Here is a 20,606-nt window from a genome sequence, read left to right as displayed (position 1 = left end):
CTTTAATATGAATATGTTGTTTTATGTTAGTCTTAATATTCTTTTATTATTATTTAGTGCCGGCTTACCTAGTAAGTATTGTTTGGTGCCATCACGACCCCTTAGTTGGGAATTTGGGCCGTGACCCATATTTTCTGAAAATAATGAGTATTCAAAATGAAAATTATATTTTTAAATTTTTTGAAGAGAATGAATGTTGGTTAGTCTCTTGGATATTCAAGAAAATAGAAGAAAGAAAACATACTTGAGCCCAAAAGAGAAGATTAATAATACGACGTGGGAAGATGTATTGGCTATAGCCATTCAAGTTCCTGTTTGTTCGGCTATATTTTTATTCATTTGGATTCAGGACATTTCCAGAAGTTTTGATCTCCTGCTCTTTCTTTTCAAAACCAATGGTGCTTAGCAGTTCTGATTATTTGAAAGTTGTATTTTTCGTGGACAATTTAACCTATAACCTTGGTGAGTTTTCTTTCTCCTCTTTCTGTTGAAATTTCTTTCTAGTCTTGACGTTAGAACCTGCAAAATTTGGTGATTCCTGTTTGAAAATTCCTTTGATTTCGTAAGATCATAGCGATGATAGCGTTGTTTAAATAATGTCATCCAGATTTGGGCATTTGCTTTGATAGGTGAATGTGGTGCCTAGAGGGAAGTAGAAATGGCGTACAAGGTGGATCATGAGTACGATTATTTATTCAAGATTGTTTTGATTGGAGATTCAGGTGTCGGAAAATCTAACATTCTTTCCAGATTTACGCGAAATGAATTCTGTTTGGAGTCTAAATCCACCATTGGCGTCGAATTTGCAACTAGGACACTTCAGGTTAGTTTCCAATTCTCCAAGTTCTATGCATTTTTAAACCTTACACAGCGTATATATCATGGATTAAGATTTGATTATGTGCAATTACATTTGATCCATGCAATGTGGCACAAATTTTAGAAACTGCCTTTTGAACTTTGTAGTAAAGATCTTGTCAAATTCCAAATATCCGTTTCATTTTATATGCCACTGTTTGACTAGCAATGAAATTTGAGAAAGAAAGAAGAAAACACGCTTGGCACATATCTTACAACTTGTGGTTATAAAGGTATTTGACTATAAGAGCATGTTATTAAGAATAAATGAGAAGTTTAAAATTATAAGAGTTTGTAAAAATAGAAAGGTGCTTATAAACTAATTCTACTTATCCTGGGGTAAAGTCTGCGTACACTCTACCCTCCCCAGACCCCACTTGTGGGATCCTACTGGGTTGTTGTTGTCTCTATAACATCTAAGACAAGCAAAAAAAAAAAGAACTGGGAAATGTACAATATAGTGTGTATGTAGTAAACTAGTTATAGACTGCATCTTGCTTCTATATTTTGCTAATTAGTCTACCACTATTATGCTTAATTAATAAAGGATGACCGAGCTGCCTTAAACATGAATTGATGTTTTGAGAAACGTGCATTGCATGGCGCAGGTAGAAGGCAAGACAGTAAAGGCACAAATATGGGACACAGCAGGGCAAGAAAGGTACAGAGCAATAACAAGTGCTTATTACAGAGGAGCCGTGGGAGCACTTTTAGTTTAAGACATAACAAAAAGACAAACTTTTGAAAACGTGCACCGATGGCTTCGCGAGCTCAGGGACCATGCTGACTCCAACATTGTCATAATGATGGCTGGAAACAAGTCGGATTTGAACCATCTTCGAGCTGTTCCAGAGCAAGACGCAAGGCTCTTGGCCGAGAAAGAAGGGTTGTCATTTCTTGAAACCTCTGCATTGGAAGCTTTAAATGTTGAGAAGGCGTTCCAGACGATTTTGTTGGATATTTATCAGATAATGAGCAGGAAAGCGTTAGCAGCTCAAGAGGCAGGTGCTATTCCTGGTCAAGGAACTGTTATTAAGGTTGGAGAGAATTCTGGAAACTCCAACAAGAGACCATGTTGTTCTAACTAAAAAGTGGGCTTTCTTTTTTGTTGTATTGTATTATATAAGAGTAGATTTATATGTGTGATGATCGGCGTTGTGTGTGTAAGAGTTGAATTGAGGAATGACATATAGGAATCTTATGCTGCGTAAAATAAATACAGGTAAACTTTTCATAATATGTTTTAACATTTTGATTAATTGCAGTATGAAAGATTTTTGCTGTAGTAGCTTATAACTCAAGTGAAGGTCCTGATGGACAAGCAATCAGGACAAGCAATCAGCTTTCTCTGTACGACTCACATAATGTTTACTGACGTTAGGGGAATACATCTGAAGCTAATCGGTTGCTTCTTAATCCTGTATTTCAATGTGGTCAATATTTCTAGTATTTTCACTCAAAAAGTAAAACAAATGAATTACATCTTATTGACATCATGCAGAGCGTAAAAGCTTTTTAAGGACAATTAAGAAGTGGTTCTTCTATTTTTCATTGTGGCATATACTTCTCTTTGGGACTGAGCATCCACAGATGAATCCCATAAAAAATGAGGGGAGCAAATCCAGCTTTGCAAGATCAATGAGCAGTCAATTCAATGACTTCTGAATTGCCATACAGCAGAAGAGACCTTCAACAGCCACGGCCAGAGATGTTACAATGATGGTATCATAAAGGAAAACTTCCTGTGAGGTAAATGTGATCCAATGTACGTCTTAAACCATACTTATTCACGGCTTCATTAGCAGCTCTAAATCCTCCACCATATGCTGGAGAAGTATCATGGGCAATCTGGTGCATGAAAAACTCACCCAGCTTATTCTCTACTCCAGACTTAACACCTTTCTTGGATAATGACAATGACGAGGATGAAGCAGTTGACGTCGATGGCATTTCTCTGGATACAGGCATTACCTCTGATTCCAACCACATGTAGGAAAGCATTTGGCAAATTCCTTCTTCTACCTCAAGGCTGAGATTACGGAATCCTGCAAATTCCGAACAAGGTAACTTTTCTCAAGTAATCAGGTTCAAACTTATATTAGCTGCAGAGGCTAATCCAGGATCTAGAGTTAGTGGATTCAGAATGAATGTGATCTTATTTTATGTATTACACGTTTTAAATGTTTTTTGCACATATATTGACAGTTTGCGCCAAAAGCAATTAGTTTAGTTGAACTCATAGAAACCGCTCTAATGATTAGCTGGTATCAAGCATCATGAGAGTTTGATGGTGAAGCATCTGGCTATCTTGTTATCTTTATTTTCTTGAAGATTTTATACATCTCCAGAATCTGCTGCAAGCCAATGTAGATAGAAATTCAGGATCAAAATTACCTTTTAGACGTAACCACGCATGCATCAGTTCATGAGCAAGAATGGCACCAGTAAGTAGTCTGCAGATAAAGAGATATTGTCAGTCTATCTGGCCTTACATAATCTTTTTAGAAAGCATCTTCACTGTTAAACAAGGGTTACAAATATACAAAACAAAAACATAGTCAATAGGATATGCCAGGAATATCCCAAGAACAGTGTGTCTGTTTCACTTGACTGGTTATTTAGGAGTGATTTCTTTTCTCACATATGAACTCTTCTTTCTTGTCATCACTTTAAAATGTAGATTATTTACCTTTCCACTCTTCTTCTAGAAGAACACTAACTCGATACATGATAAAACACATTAAAGACATTCTTTTGGTTCATTTAGAAACTCTATCTCATATAGGCAAACCCAACTTGTTGAGGATTAAGGCGTAGTTGTGGCTGTTGTTATTTGGAAACTCTACCTCCTCTTTTTTAGAGACTAAAATGTTTAATTTGGTGTAATATCACGTTGGAATATAGAAATGGAATTAATGTTGACACTTTGAAGGTATATGTGTGTGAAGAGAGCAAGCTACCTTCATAGACGCTGAATTGAAAAAGTTAATTGAATATCATAATAAGTTTGCTTTCTTTAATTCCTTATCCTTTGAGTTGATTCCTTCTCCTCTCGTCTTGTTTGGAGAGGAGGCTGCACCACATTCCACGTAACACTTTTCGCTCTTTTGACAATTACGTTAGAATAAAATAACTGAAAGTAATTAACACAAAGAAAAAGTTACCTTGGGAGGCCAAACAACACTAGAATAGCTGTAACTTCACATTTTCTAGTTAGCTTCTGAGGATGTGTTCTGATTCCTACTACTTCACGACCACCCATTCTTGGCCTTTTGAGTATCTGGACATATGTTCAATAAGATGTCATAGCTCGTCTTGCACGTTTCAATAGGTTACCTAGAGATTTGACAGTTCTAATCTAAATTGAAAATTGATTTCAAGTAAATGAAGAGCTTACACTGGTGACTGTCTGCTCTTCTGATAGGCATAGACCTCTCGTTTCAGGCATATGATGAAAACCCTAAAAACAATTACAGTCAGAAATTTTCCAGACTAAAGAACAGAAAAACTACATTATGAAGTCACTCTTACATGCTTTTCCCCTTCAATGGCTTCATTAAGTGCTTGTCTTTCAACGAGAAGCATAGGAACTTGCTGGTCTATTTTCATGTTCATGCCTTCATAATAGTCTCTGATTGAATGGTAAAGCGGTTGGCAGTCCCCGGTATCCATGATAGCAGATTCCATGCACTCTAAACATAAGCTCCTACTGTCCCCAAGCGATATATATCTTGCATTCCACGGCTTAAGAAGATAAGAACAATATCAGCGTGAAGCATATTAGTTGAACGATAGGTGATCCAACATGTTTGATTTCAGCTGATAACCATACCTCCAGACGTTCACAACTACAGCATCGTTTTGTGACATCATTTTCATGTGAAGGACAATATTTCTGAGACCAAAACGGGTGGCACCTATACTCAATCAAGCCTGTTGCATTTGTTGGGATCTGAAAATGAAATGGTGGATCGTAAAATAAACTACTCCATGAGGGATTAAACAGTGAGAAATGATAGTCCTTTCAATGTTTGTCTGTAAGTATATTTGAAATTTCATGTAATATTTCCAATACTTAAACTGCTTCACCAAAAGATAGGATGCAATTTTTAGTGACCACACAAAAAATGGCACCATAAGCTGGTTTCTAATCAGACCAAAAGTATTGCAGAACAATTTGACAAAAGATAATCCATGTAAAACATCTCTTTAGGCTGGTGAACTAGACAACACTTTTACTCAAACACGAAAACAGAATGCATCAATAGACATAATAATGACAGCAAGTGATGATTTAGATCGATGACAATCTACGGGCACTTCAACAATCATATGCATTTTTCTGTTTGACTCTCTATGGATTTGTAAGAGCAAGAATCAGTATTATCCTAACAGAACATGTAGGAGAAGCTTATATCTGCAGATGCAGTCAAGATTAAAACCTTGAAATGTAAATTGGATTTGTGATGAGCAATTTCCATTAACCAACTACATGAAGAAGCACCATGTCCTTACAAATTGGTGGCAAACTTCACATTTGGGGTGAGTCATTTCCCTGAAGCATGATTTGTGATAATAATTGTTCCCTGACAAAGAAAACTTGAATCAACAAAGAAACCAATGAGCTAAACACAAGAAAAGTTTCAAAACCATTAGGTCAATTGAAATTACAAGTTTAATTCAAATTTCTTTTATTTCTTTTGGGAGAAAGATTGAGTGATAGTTAGAGAGAAAGGACAAGAATGTACCTCATATTCAGTAATTGGATAACCACAAGCACGACAAAGAAAGCAATCCGGATGAAAGAAAGTTCCCATGCATCCCAAATAATTGCCAGAGCCAATATCCCCATGGCAGCCACTACATATTCTGCAAATTATAAATATGCATATAAGACATAATTATACTCCATGATGGTATATGTTCATCCGAAACAATCAGCAGTTTTCAACAGATATTCCTTCAATACTTTAAAACTACCAAGGCGTATCTGCTTGTGAACACGAAAATTTGTTTGGATGTGCATATTAATTCAGGTCTTAAATTTGAATTTTGTTCATTCTCCATTTTTCAACCAAAGACAGATTGAAGTTTTCATCTATAATAGGTATTAGCATGCGACAGTTTCCATTTTCAGATAACGCCTTTCTCAGTAACACATCTTGAATTTGATGCCCCATGAATTTACCACTCTAAAAGGCAGCCTTCTATGAAATAGATAAATAAATACTATGAAGCAGCAATCTTTCTTCATGTCTTTGATCCTTTTTTTTTATTTATTATAAGTAAATACAAAAGAAACTGGGCCTCATGCTACACTTCTTTGGGATAGAAAGCTGCTTGAACTTTAGAGGTAGCTTCAAAGAGGGATTGATTAATTAAGCTGAATTTCAAATGACACAATGCACAAGAGGATATCTCAACAAAATCCAATTACCTATAACTTCTGGGATTATATTCCCAAGGTGCATATAAAGGAGCATAAGGAGGCGGATATGACGATGAAGTAAGGTCATGGTTAAGTGAACTTCCTAGATCTTCATCATTGTCAGTCCTACATTTGTATCCTGCAAAGCACACAACTGTCAGTCTTAACCTCAAAAGAGTGAAATTAGTCATATATAATAAGCCAATAGAGAACTGAACAAGGTAAATAGATCTCTGGAGGATAAGAACAAGGAATAGTAACTCTATAGACTTGAAAATATACAAATAAAAACTTTTAATTTCCACCTGGTCTTTTCAAATCTTCGGCCAAAGATAATGCAGTTGCATTTTGGTCTAGTTCCTCTTTTTCTGTACTAGCCCTAGAGCGATCATCCTGTTGAACTTTAAAATTGTGTTAAGAAACATTCAATCAGAGGAGCATGAAATACAATTTAAAACGACAGAACAAAATTCAGGAACAGATAGCTATGAGTAAATCAGTCAGATGTTAGAAAGGATAGAGCAAAAAGCTGAGTCATGAGTGGTAGAATTTAACTTCTGAAGCAGCCAAAATTCCTGCCCTTGGAACAAATAGTCCAGCTGAAACATACAAGTTTTACTAGGCCAACATCGAATGTTGGCTCATTTCTTGGTGAACAAAAAGATGTTTTGAAAGAAAGATGTGCAACAGCTTTTGCGAAGCTTAATCCCTTATTGCTACTTGACATATCTTACTTAGTAAAGCAACCCTTAGTGGTAGTCGTAGGATAATGATTTATGAATCATCAGTTTTACAGGTCATATCCAATTTGGACTGTTGTTGCAATGAGAAACTTCAATGTGCTAGAAATGGTACAATTTGAACAAATATACCAAGTAATAGTGCTATGTCCCAGTCTCAGAAATGGGAACAGTTGGCAAACCATACCTGGGATATCTTTTTTAGACAGGAAGGATGTCAACTATACTCCTAATAATTATGTTGGTTATAAACTTAAATCTCAAAGATCAAAGCAGCAAATGAAATTGTTAGGAAGTTTTTTCTTTTTCTTTTTATAACAGAGAAAACCTTGAGGGTCAATGGCACATCTTTTGGAAACTTGGTTGATAATGGGTCCATTTCTCTACCATTTTCTACTTAAATAACAGGTACAGAGTTCGAACCCTGGTTAAATAACTTGTGCCTAATTAGGTAGGCATTACCTCTCTGTCCACATTTCACTTTGCAGGAAATTGCAGTTTTTTTTTTCTTTTTCAGAATGGTAGACACTGGTACAGCAAGCTTGTGTAAGGAGCCTAGCTCTGCAACCCCCAAGCCCCCACTCTCCCAAATGACAAATGGGAGGAATCCCTTGACAATTCATTTATTTCTTTATTAATCCACTAGCTCATTCAAAAATAATGCACCTTGAGAGTATGTATATAAACTCTGAATTTAAAATGAAAAGTTAAAAAAATTACCAATGATCTGACTGGAGCGCGCGAAACCATATTTTCATCTTCTAGAAACTGGGGTTGACGTCCACGTTGCGATCCCCTATTACATGACCCACCCTTGAAAATCTTAGTCAGCCATTTCATAACCTTTGGCTTTCTCTCTGCGTATGAAGAAACAAACTGACCTGCTTTAAACCCCATAAGAATATCAACAACAACAACAAAAAAACCCGACTTTTTTTTACATAAAAATAAACCAAGATTCAATGTATACTCAAAAGGGTATATGTTAAATAGCAAAAAAGTCAAGTCTAGGAACTTTTGAAACATTACCATATATGCATGGCTGAGAAAAATGGTTGATATTTGAAGAAGACATGGCAAGAATTAAGGTGGCGACAAATTGTGTGTATTGAGAGAGGCAGATAGAGAGAGAATGGTAATGTAATGGAACAGAACAGAAGGTGGAGGAGAGAGAAGAAGAATGGCATGATTGATAAAAGGGTACGTAAGTTATAAGAGAAAGAAGAGAATATTTGCGAGAGAAAGAGATTCTTGGCTTGGGAGAAAGAAATAAAGGCTGGGGAGAATCTGCTAAGGTGGATCGTGATGGAAAGGGAAGGAGAAAGGCAAAGATAAACTGGCATGCAGTTTATATTTTGAACGGCTCAGAAATGGAGTATGAGTGAAGCCTTAAGAGAACCCATATACATGAAATATGAAATTCTCAACATTCAAGAATGTCTCTTCCTGTTAGAATTTTCGAAAGTTGGATGCCGGGGAAAAGGATGTGCTTTTTACAAGTGCGATTTCTTTTCTTTAAACTAACTCCTTGGTCTCAAATTGGTGATCATTTTAGGGGTCGTTTCGTTAGTTGTATTAAAATAATAGTTAATCTCAGTATAAAATTTTCCCAAAATGATACAGTGTTTAGTAATTCAACCAAACGCTGGATAATCTCGTATCTAATTCCGAAATTATTATTCCATATTCCATCAACCAAACAACCTCTCAATTTTTTTTTATTTTGTAAATTTTATCTATTTATCCTCTTTTCCCGAAGAATGCCGTTAATCTTAGAGAAGGTGAAAGATATTTTTGACATTATTACCAATTCATGTTAAAGGACCCCTTTGTTTCAAGACTTACTCACTGTTAATGGAAGAAACGTCAAATATTCAAAAACATTACAAAATCAGACGACAACATTTGTGAATGCTTACGTGAGGCAGTTCTCTTCAAAATACCACAACCTCTTCAAAATTTGTTTGCAACTATATTGATGCATTATAATCCAAGTGTAACGACCCGACCGGTCGTTTCGAGCATTTGCACTTCGTTCGATAGTTTGAGAGCATGAGTAGCTTTGTATGATGTATTATGACTTATGTGATTTGTCGGTTTTGGTTTTCAATTTATTCGGAATCGATTTGGAAAAATAAATTTCATGATTTAAGCTTTAAGTTGGAAGAGTTAACCAAGTTTGGCTTTTGTGAATTTGACCCCGGAACGAAATTTTGAGGGCTCCGTTAGGTCCGGATGGTAATTTTGGACTTGGGCGTATGCCCGGATTTGCATTTGGTTATTTCTAGAAGGATTCGGCGCTAATTGGCGAAAGTTGAAAATTTGAAGGTTTGGAAAGTTCATAAGTTTGACCGGGAGTTGACTTTGTGGATAGCGGATTCGGATTGTGGTTCCGTAAATTGAAATAGTTTCGTTGTGTTATTTCGGACTTGTGTGCAAAATTTGAGTTCATTCCGAGTTGATTTAATATGTTTCGGTGCGAGTTTTGAAAATTGAAAGTTGAAAGTTCATTCAAGTTTGAATTTAGGTGCGATTCATCATTTCGATATTGTTATGTTTAATTTGAGACATCAAGTAAGTCTGTGTTATGTTACGGGACTCATTGGTATATTCGGACGAGGTCTCGAGTGGCTCGGGCGAGTTTCGGGCGGGGTTCGGATCGATTGAAGCCTTGTTGAAGCTGCTGGAATGTTTGGGTTGCTAGTGCAACTGCTTCTGTGGAAGCTTGGTCGCAGAAGCGACTCGGCAGAAGCGAGCAGCCCATCGCAGAAGCGGACTGGGCAGCTGGACGTACCGTAGAAGCGGGATTTGTTCCGCACCCGCGATATCGCAGAAGCGGATGGCTAGGTCGCAGAAGTGTGAAACGTCGCAATAGCGAAATCAGTGGTCGCACCTGCGTGTGCGCGGAAGCGGTATATTTTCGCATGTGCGGTGGATGAATTTCAGTGGATTTTTGCAGCACCGCATTTGTGGTCGAAAAAGCGACGCCGTAGAAGCGACTATTTGCTTCGCAGGGGCAAACAGTGCTGGGCAAAACCTATATTTTTGAGGGTTGGTCGTTTTACCCTTATTTTTTTAGACTTTGAGCTCGGTTTAGGGCGATTTTGAGGAGGAATTTCATCACAAGGATTGGGGTAAGTATTTTATACTTGGTTATGATTATATTTCGTGATTCTATCTTCGTTTTGTTAATTGGATTATGAATTTTTAAAGAGAAATTGGGGGTTTTAGCCTAAAGTATGATAAAGTGAGTTTTTGAGTTTTGAACATCGATTCGGAGTCGGCTTTGGGTGAAACTAGTATGGTTGGACTCGTAATTGAATGGGTTATCGGATTTTATAAGTTTAGTCAAGTTCCGAGGCGCGGGCCTGGGTTGGACTTTTGGGTTGATTTTGGGCTTTTGATTAAAGATTCAATCTTTATCGATTGGGTTAGTTTCCTGTAAGACCCCGTAAAATTTCGTAAAGGAATTTAAATTTATGTGATGCCGAACTAGGATCACGTGTTTGAGGATTGTAGAGATTTTTTGCGGCGAGTGGACTTTTTGGGTTGAACAGTGCACTGGTGAGTAAAGGGAAATTTTGGGCAGAAAAATGCGTTTCTGCGGCCCACTATGCGGCCGCATAATCACTCTGCGGACCGCATAATGGCCGCAGAGTGAAGCAACTTAGGCAAGTTTGGAGATCAAGTTTGCAGCGCATTATGCGACCGCACACCAGTTCTGCGATGCATTATGCGACCACAGAACAGGTCTGTGGGCCACATAATGACCGCAAACTGAGTCAGTTTTGCCTAGTTCCGGAGGGCAATTATGCGGTCCATTTCGCGGACCGCAGATCCTGTTCTGGAGTTTTATTTTTTGTATTTTTATAACCCGACCCTACTTCGTTTAATAGACGATATGTACTATCTTTTGAGCAAAAACCTGATATTTTGAGAGAAAGAAAGTGGTCTAGAGAGAGAGAGAGTTCCTCACCAATTGTTCCTCAATTCTTACTCAAATCTTTGAAGGTTATCAAGGAAAGCACACTAGGTCTTCATCCTAGAGGTAAAATTCTACACCATAAACCTCAATTTCGAAATTTAACTAGGAATGGGTAATTGGTAAGATAATATTTGGGTAGGGGAGTTGTTTATTTTGCATGCATGTGATATCAAGGGATATAGGGAGATTGTTCAGCTAAAATGGTAAAGAATGATTTGTGGGATGATGGGATCCTCCATGAAAGGGCCTTGAAATCTTAATGCACACCTAGTATTTAATAAAATGCTCAAAAGAGCTAGAACCATGAGTATCTTCCCAATTTTGGTTAAATTTGATACATTTCTACAATAGATTGAAGTTGCTAAGATTTTCGAAACATTTTAGAGTTTAAGGAAGCTCAAGTGAGATATGTTGGCTAAACTCTTCTCTTAGAATTGAACCCCGTAATGTCCTTGTAAGTCTCGTGATGCCCTTTATAAATTGAATTTCTGTCAAATAAGCCTTGTGTCGAAATAATTATGTGTTTAATGTTTATTCCAAAGATTCTTGTTATGTTAAGTTAATGTTTGAGGATGTGGCTTAAGTATGGGTTGCGTGTTACTATGTTATGATTTGAAAGCGTGAATTCTTATGAAAGCTACCATGTCGATTGTGTAAGAAGTCATATGTGCCTAAGGCCCTAATTTGCTCAAGTATGTGATTAAAGTCTTAATGTTGAAAGGTCTTGTTGTTGATTATTCATGATAACGATTGAAAATGGAATAATAAGCTGAATTATGAAGTACGACCAATGTACCAAGAATGATATTGCATCATGGCCAATGATGTCAATAAAATGAATGACATGTAAAAGAATATGAATTGAGTGGTAAATACTTTTAATAACAAATGCTTTAGGAGTATCGATTAGCCACCGAGGAAGGGTAGGTCGGAACAACCTAACCCCGAAACTACACGTGCCGGTGTAGGAGTGATTAAGGGGTAAATCCCCATGTTAATGTGATGAGACGGTTTCCCCTTATATAGGATGAGATTGGTATGTTGAGATGTTTTCCCCTTAAATGGGATGAGATTATTGCTAGCTAGATGTGATGTAATGTCGATCCACACGGCATTGTGGTGAGACGGCTTAGCCGATCGGGCTGAGATCGGACGCCATGCCGTGCACATAGTGGTAATGTGAGTGTATGTGTCGGGATGAGATGGCTTAGCTGGTCGGGCTGAGATCGGACTCTGTGCTAAAACATTGTGGTATATCGGTGCTAAAGATCTCCCAACTTAAATTACCGAAACCTATGTGAAATTTACGTTTCCCCTAATGTGGCACTTTGATATCGTTTGAATCTCTTATTGATATCATGTTTATTCTCTGTTTACTGTTACTTGTTCTATTGAAAGAGTGTTTAGTTTTACATACTAGTACTATTCCATATGTACTAACGTCCCTTTTGCCGGGGGCGCTGCATCTTTAATGGATGCAGGTGATTCCATAGCAGGTGGTATTGATCAGTAATAGCAGCACACCCTTTCCTCAGCTGATTTGGTGAGCCCCACTTTATTTCGGGGACCTGTATCTTCTATCCTTTGTACATAGCATTTTGAGGTGTAGCCGGGGCCTTATTGCCGGCATTGTCATAGCACTCTTCTGTTCTTGTTAGAGGCTCCGTAGATATAGTGGGGGTTGTATATGTTTTTGGGAAGGTTAAACTAAAAATGTTGTAATGGTATCATTTGTTCCACTTTAACTATGACTGTACAACGTACGGTTTGAAGGCTTGTTAATAACGTAACTAATGGAAATGAACCGATGTTATTCACATGACTTTTTATTGACTTATTAATGAACTGTATTATTTTCTTTATTTATGGGTGAGTTGGGTAGTCGGCACTCTGCAGGCTTGCTCAACCGAGGTAATTCTGTTGAGCGCCGGTCGCGCTCCCCGAGGTCGGGGCATGACATACTTGGTATTAGAGCCTAAGGTTTTAAAGTGTCCTAGGATGTCTCGGAGCCGTGTCTAGTAGAGTCCTTCTTATCAGTGTGTTGTCGACCATATCTATAATTAGGAGGCTACTTGGGCATTAAGGAATTTCACCCTTCTTTTATACTCCAAATCGTGTGATAGAGCTCAAGGTAGGAAGCTAAATTCCTCGTCATTGCTCTAATTTTCAGTAAATGGCACCTAAAAATAAAGCAAGAACTAGACAAGGAGCCAATGCTACCCCAGGAGTGGCAGTTGACCCTTTACTTAATGATACGGGTGAACACCCGAGGGGTGAGAATATTCCCCTGACTACCATACTGCCTGATTCCACTACACCTGGTCAGACCGCACCATTTCCTGCACCTACTGAGGGTGCAGCGGTCCCTCCTACTGATATTAAAGTTCCACCTCCAGCCCCAGCTTCCGGTCCCGGTGTATCCGATTGGGATCTTAGGGGAGCCATACAGATGTTGGCTCAAATAGTGGCTTCCCAGACCCAAAGATCAAATGTTGTACCTACTTCTTCTAGTCATCCAGGGGATTCCACTAGTTCCAGAGTGAACAGATTTCTCCAGTTGGACCCTACAGTGTTCACAGGTACTGATCCTGAGGAGGACCCCCAGGATTTTATTGACGAGATACATAAGACCCTCCGATTTATGCGTGCTACTGAGACAGAGGGAGCAGAGTTGGCCTCCAACCGCCTGAAAGTGGTGGCCTAATCTTGGTTTGAGATGTGGGAGGATTCCCGTGAGGAGGGAAGCCCTCCGGCGAGATAGAGTGAGTTTGCCGATGCTTTTATTGATCATTTCTTCCCTGCCGAGACTAAGTCAGCATGTGCCGCCGAGTTTGAGAACCTGAAAGAGGGGAGATGAGTGTGTGGGCGTATCATATGATATTCGTGCACCTATCTAAATATGCCATCTACATGTTGCCTACTATGGAGGCTAGAGTGCGCCGGTTTGTACAGGGCCTTAGCCCCTTGGTTATTAATGAGGCCGCTACAGCTGCCTTGAACTCTAATATGAACTATGGTAAGATGGTGGCATTTGCTCAAGCAACAGAGACTCATAAACTAAAGAATAGAATGGAGTGAGATAGTAGCAACAAGGCCCGGTCAGTTGGCAACTTCAGTGGTACTTCTGGTGGTAGTGGTGGTAGGATAGCTTTCAGGGGAGGATCATCAGGGCCTTCCGAGTCTTTTGCTTAGTCATCAGTCAGTGCTCCACCATCGGGGCCCAGTCAGCAGCAGGGGAACCGTTTTAGGCCCAGCCAGGGCAATAGCGGATCCTACCAGCAGGGTCGGTCCGGTGGAAGATTTCAGCAGCAGCGAAGGCCCCCATGCCCTAGGTGCGGGAAGATGCACTTTGGGACCTGCTACATGGACCAGCCCATATGCTACGGGTGTGGTATGAGGGACCACATTCAGAGGTATTGCCATTCGTCTCACCAGAGCATGGGCAGGGGTACAGCACAACCAGCCAGTTCTGCAGCTACTACATCCGCAGCACCTCCTCCAGCTCGAGGCACCCCAACACCGGTAGGGCGTGGTGCAGCTAGGGGTGGTGCATAAAGTTCAGGAGGACCCAACCATTTCTATGCTATGAGGGGTCGCCAGAGTTCAGAGGCTTCTCCAGATGTTGTCACAGGTATATTTACTATCCAATCTCATGATGTGTATGCTCTTATTGATCCCGGTTCCACCTTGTCTTATGTCACTATCTATGTCGCTATGGAATTTGGGATAGAACCGGAGCAGATCCATGAGCCATTCTCGATATCTACTCCGGTTGGTGAGTCTATTATGGCCGCGCGGGTTTATAGGGATTATGTTGTTACGGTGTATTGTTGAGACACCATGGCCGATCTCGTTGAATTAGGGATGGTCGATTTTGATGTAATAATGGTGATGAATTGGCTTTACTCATGTTTCACTAAGCTTGACTGTCAAACCAGAACCGTTAGGTTTGAATTTCCAACTGAGTCAGTGATTGAATGGAAGGGGGATAATGTGGTACCGAAGGGTAGGTTTATTTCTTACCTTAACGCCACAAAGATGATTAACAAGGGGTGTATCTACCATTTGGTCCGGGTAACGGACACTGATGCTGAGGCACCTACACTTGAGTTTGTGTCTGTTGTGAATAAATTTTCGAAGGTCTTTCCGGATGAGCTCCCTGGGATCCCGCCAGATAGGGGGATTGATTTTGGGATTGATGTGATGTTAGGCACGTAGCCTATATCTATTCCACCCTATATAATGGCACCGGCAGAATTGAAAGAGTTAAAAGAAAAAATAAAAGATTTGTTAGAGAAGGGTTTCATTCGGTTGAGTGTGTCACGTTGGGGCGCACCAATTCTATTTGTAAGAAAGAAGGATGGGTCGCTAAGAATGTGTATTGACTATCGGTAGCTCAACAAGGTTACAATCAAAAATAAGTACCCACTACCAAGGATAGATGACTTGTTTGATCAATTGCAGGGTGCTAAGTACTTCTCCAAGATCGATTTAAGATCCGGGTATCACCATTGAACATCAGGGAGCAGGATATTCTGAAAATAACTTTCAGGACCCGGTATGGGCACTTTGAATTTCTGGTAATGTCTTTCGGGCTAACAAATACCCCCGCAACTTTCATGGATCTTATGAATCGGGTCTTCAAACCTTTCCTCGACTCCTTCGTGATAGTGTTCATTGACGATATTCTTGTTTATTCGCGGAGTCGAGAGGACCATGCCGATCATCTCAGGGCAGTTTTGCAGACTCTGTATCAACAACAGTTGTATGTGAAGTTTTTGAAATGCGAATTTTGGCTAGAATCTGTTACATTCTTGGGTCATGTCATCTCCAGATAATGCTGCTCGGTGGGCCGGGCCTGAACCGGACCGGACCGGGCCCGCGGTCCTAACGGGCCTGGTGGGCCTGGTGGGCCGGTCCTGGGTGGGCCGGTCTTGGTGGGCCTCTGAGCCCGTCACGGGCTGGTCTCCATGGTTGAGCCCACGAGCCCGGGACCGTTTGGCCCGGGACCGGCAGGCGGGCCTGGGCCGGTCCTGGCGGGCCTGGCGGGCCCAACGGCTATTTTAAAAAAAAAAAAAAAAAAAAAAAAAAAATCAAACGGCCATATTTAAAATCTAGCCGTTTGGGCTGAAAATATGACCGTTTTTTAAGTTAAAAAAATGGCCATTTGGCCCCCAAACTTTATTTTAACCCCAAACTTTATATAATTACACTTTTCCCCATTTCTCAACTATAAATACCCCCTCATTCTTTCATTTTTATTCACCAATTCATCAATATCTCTCAATATCTCTCAATCTCTCTCAATCTCTCTACTACAATTACTTAATTTATTGTTGAAATTTCGTGAAAAATTGTGAAGTTGTTGAATTGAAGTTTTCAAGTGTTCAACGATTTTCAATTTTCAAGAAGTTGTTCGGCAATCCGGTAAACTCGTTTCAACTCTTACGTTTTTATAATATATTTTTGTGTGGTTTAGTTTGCATAATTATAATTAATATGGCATTTACTTTGAAAAAAATGTTTGGTAAAGGAAAAGATAAAACCGGTGAAAGTAGTGGCCAACCAACTACCCTTCCCCCGGCTCCCCGACCTAGAAAAGATAAGCAAGTTGAAAGTAGTCGCCAACCTAGACGTCCTCCTCCTTCCGTAATTCTTGATAGTGATCACCCTTGTTTTCAATTTACCGATAGTGAATTTTATCATAATGTTGCACCAGGTGATAGATTAGATGATGAAATTATGAATGCTCTTTATCCTAATGAAACCATCTTAGAAAATAATGAGGAAAATGAGGATGATGATGAAACTCAAGCACCGGATTTAGATGATACACCTACTAGTCCTCTTAATAACCCAAGTGATGCACCGGTCGACCCACCTGTAGAAACTCCTACTTTTAATAGAGAACCTGCTAAACGCTTAGAAACATCATTAGTTTGGAATTTTTTTACTCAAGTAAGAGAAAAAAATAAGGCTAAGTGTAAAACTTGTGGGAAATTAATGTCGCATAAATATGTAGGAGACCGTAGCGGCACAGGTAGTTTGACTAGGCACATAAAAACACACCCTAGAGATAAGGCTAGATTTTTTCAAATGAAAGCGCATCTAGAGGGGACAAGTGTAGATTCTGCGATTAACCCTAGTACAGGTTCAAATCTAGTTCAACCAGGAATTAACACTGTCACTGGAGGTATTTTATATTACGATCCAAATAGAGATCGTGAAGAATTAGCAAAGATGATTACTGTTATGTGCTTACCTTATACTTTTGCTTCTAATCCTAATTGGGTTCATTATATTAGAAGAGTGTTTAATCCTACTTATAAAGGTTGGCCTCGCGCAACAGTTAAGAGTGATATTTATAAATTCAAACATGAATATGAACAATATTTGCGTTATTTATTTACTCATATACCTAATCGGATTTCTATTACTACTGATATTGGTAGAAGTGGTAATGATTGTGATTACCTAACTGTTACAAGTCATTGGATAGATGAAGAATGGATAATGCAAAAACGCATAATTGCATATAGAATAATTAATTCGCGTCACACAGGTAAATTTATAGCTAACACTGTTGCAGATATTTGTAGATATTTTTGCTTTAGCGATAAAATAATGGCAATTTCAATGGATAATGCTTCTAGTAACACCAGTGCTATAGGCATGCTTACAACAACACTAAATCCTGCATTTACTAATATTTTCCATGTTAGATGTATTTGTCATATTTATCATTTAATTGTCGGTGATGGTATGCGAATATTAAACATAGAAATTGAAAAGGTTAGAATGGCTCTTAATTGGCTTTTTTATTCAAACCGTAGAAGTAGACTTAGAGAGTATTTTAAAAAATGTGATGAATATGGCCTTAGAGAAAGAAAGGTTCCTAAACCTTGCCCGACTAGATGGAATTGTATGTACGAAAGTTTAGTAGTAGCATATGAATATAGAAACCCAATTAATGCAACGTTTAATTCTCGGGTAGGTGGTGAAGATGATGATGAAATGCTTACCACTCAAGATTGGACTAATGTTAAAATTCTTTTAGATTTTTTAGAACATTTTCAAATTGCAACAAATGCATTTTCTGGGCAATATTATCCTACTATTTCAAACTGTTTAGTTTATATTGCAGCACTATCTGATTTGTTTGTTGAATTTAGTGAGGGTGGGGATATTTATGAACTTGCTATAAATGAAATGAAACAAAAGTTTAAAAAATATTTTTTTCCTATCCCTCCTATTTATGGTCTTGCTGCAATGCTAAATCCTACAATGAAATTGGGAGGTCCTCATTTTTGGTATTCAAATATTTATAAGGCTTTAGATCTTTCAAATGAGGAAATTGCGACACTTGCAGATGCAAAAGCTTCAATTAAGATTAACGCTCAAACAGTTTATAATGCTTATCAACTTGCCTTAGAGCATGCTAGGCCAACTATTCCAACCCCTACTTCGTCTAGCTCACAATCCTCTAAAAGAGTTGCGGGCTTAAAAGCTCTTAAATCTTGGACGGAGTTCAGGGGGTCTCAAGGTGAAAATTATGATGAAACTTCACATCTAAATGAGCTTCAAGTTTATTTGTCTCAGGGACTTGAAAAGGAGAATCCAGACGGCTCTTTTGATCTTTTGGAATGGTGGAAGGCAAGGGAAAAACATTTTCCTGTTCTTGCAAGGATGGCTCGGGATATTTTATCAATTCAAGCTTCAACTGTTGCATCAGAGAGCGCTTTCAGTCAAGCAAGACTGCAAATAGGTGATCATAGAGCGTCTATGAGGGATAGCTTGGAAAAATCAGTATTGTTTAGAGATTGGATCCGCTCGGAAAGAAGAAACTTTGGAATTGCAGAAGCACAACCGGCGATAGATGAAGCTTATGAAGAAATGATAGCGGAACTTACGGAGGATTCGGCTTCGCCCGGAAGTGGTGATGAACAAGCTTCTTTTCCACCACCACCAACGCAACCTCCTCCGAACCTTGAAGGATTTATGAGATTTGTTAGAGATAATACATAGAATAATATGTAACTTGTATTTTGGCACATCTTCCTTAGTTTTTTTCCTTCTAATGGTGGTATTAGTACCTTGTTGTGCTCATTCCATTGGGGGAAGGATGACTAAGAAAGATATGTCATTTTTTGGTAATAAAATTTATTGCTTCTACCCATGAGCTTCTTTTCGCAATATTTCTTTGTCTATACTTAGAATTATTTATATGCTACAATATATACATAATATACAATATATATACTACAAGAAAATATATTTATAAGATACAATATATACATAAGATACAATATATATACTACAAGAAAATATATAAGAGAATATATATACATAAGATACAATATAATATACTACAAGAAAATATATTATGCTACAATATATACATAATATACAATATATATACTACAAGAAAATATATAAGAGAATATATATACATAAGATACAATATAATATACTACAAGAAAATATATTATGCTACAATATATACATAATATACAATATATATACTACAAGAAAATATATTTATAAGCTACAATATATACATAAGATACAATATATATACTACAAGAAAATATATAAGAGAATATATATACATAAGATACAATATAATATACTACAAGAAAATATATTATGCTACAATATATACATAATATACAATATATATACTACAAGAAAATATATAAGAGAATATATATACATAAGATACAATATAATATACTACAAGAAAATATATTATGCTACAATATATACATAATATACAATATATATACTACAAGAAAATATATTTATAAGCTACAATATATACATAAGATACAATATATATACTACAAGAAAATATATAAGAGAATATATATACATAAGATACAATATAATATACTACAAGCAAATATATAAGAGAATATATATACATAAGATACAATATAATATACTACAAGCAAATATATTATGCTACAATATATACATAATATACAATATATATACTACAAGAAAATATATTTATAAGCTACAATATATACATAATATACAATATATATACTACAAGAAAATATATAAGAGAATATATATACATAAGATACAATATAATATACTACAAGAAAATATATTATGCTACAATATATACATAATATACAATATATATACTACAAGAAAATATATTTATAAGCTACAATATATACATAAGATACAATATATATACTAAAAGAAAATATATAAGAGAATATATATACATAAGATACAATATAATATCAAGAAGTGATATTTATGCATGACAATTTAGTGTTTTACTATTGTTTTGTTATTTTCTTTTTCGTCAAGCACTTTAATAATTAGATATACATATATACTACATATTAATATAGCCATGATACTACAAGAAATTGTCTTTAAAAAAAAAAAAAAAACCCGCTAGGCCCGCGAAGCCCACGAGCCCGGCCCGTTAAGCACAGGACCATGTGGGCTTAGGCCCGTCACGGGCCGGTTCCACCCATTAGGCCCACGAAGACCGGGACCGCCAGGCCCGGGACCGCCAGAGCCCGGGACCACGAAGCCCGGGACCGCGAGGCCCGGCCCGTTAGGCCCA

General features: G+C 37.9%; 1 protein-coding gene and 1 pseudogene across 2 annotated transcripts; one reads left to right on the top strand and one right to left on the bottom strand.

Moving 5' to 3' along the window:
* The first annotated feature begins 238 nt into the window (after nt 1-238).
* LOC107791942 (ras-related protein Rab11C-like) lies at nt 239-2,632 on the top strand (annotated as a pseudogene).
* On the bottom strand, nt 2,251-8,319 carry LOC107791941 (protein DA1-related 2-like). 2 transcript variants are annotated; one of them, XM_016614103.2, is made up of 12 exons: nt 8,056-8,319; nt 7,747-7,907; nt 6,592-6,679; nt 6,296-6,425; nt 5,607-5,727; nt 5,374-5,457; nt 4,691-4,810; nt 4,390-4,602; nt 4,256-4,318; nt 4,023-4,138; nt 3,253-3,311; nt 2,251-2,903 (listed from the first exon to the last, which is right to left on the bottom strand). In XM_016614103.2, exons 1-12 carry the CDS (start codon nt 8,099-8,101, stop codon nt 2,584-2,586), a joined length of 1,521 nt encoding a protein of 506 aa, XP_016469589.2. In that variant the 5' UTR covers nt 8,102-8,319; the 3' UTR covers nt 2,251-2,583. The 2 variants fall into 2 exon arrangements, with proteins under 2 accessions (XP_016469589.2, XP_016469590.2); XM_016614104.2 differs by having other exon boundaries at nt 7,747-7,883.
* Between the last annotated feature and the right edge of the window lie 12,287 nt (nt 8,320-20,606).

This window comes from Nicotiana tabacum, chromosome 13 (assembly GCF_000715075.1).
Source record: "Nicotiana tabacum cultivar K326 chromosome 13, ASM71507v2, whole genome shotgun sequence".
Lineage (NCBI taxonomy): Eukaryota > Viridiplantae > Streptophyta > Magnoliopsida > Solanales > Solanaceae > Nicotiana > Nicotiana tabacum.
The sequence above is the reverse complement of the archived record's forward strand: the minus strand, read 5'-3'. Positions and strand labels throughout refer to the sequence as shown.

Coding starts and splice junctions, on each gene's coding strand:
- LOC107791941 (XM_016614103.2), bottom strand. CDS start 8,101: ATGTCTTCTTCAAATATCAACCATTTTTCTCAGCCATGCATATATG. Junction 5,458..5,606: donor ATCCAATTACTGAATATGAG/GTACATTCTTGT, acceptor TGTTGATTCAAG/TTTTCTTTGTCAGGGAACAA. Junction 4,811..5,373: donor GTGAAGTTTGCCACCAATTT/GTAAGGACATGG, acceptor TTTCATTTTCAG/ATCCCAACAAATGCAACAGG.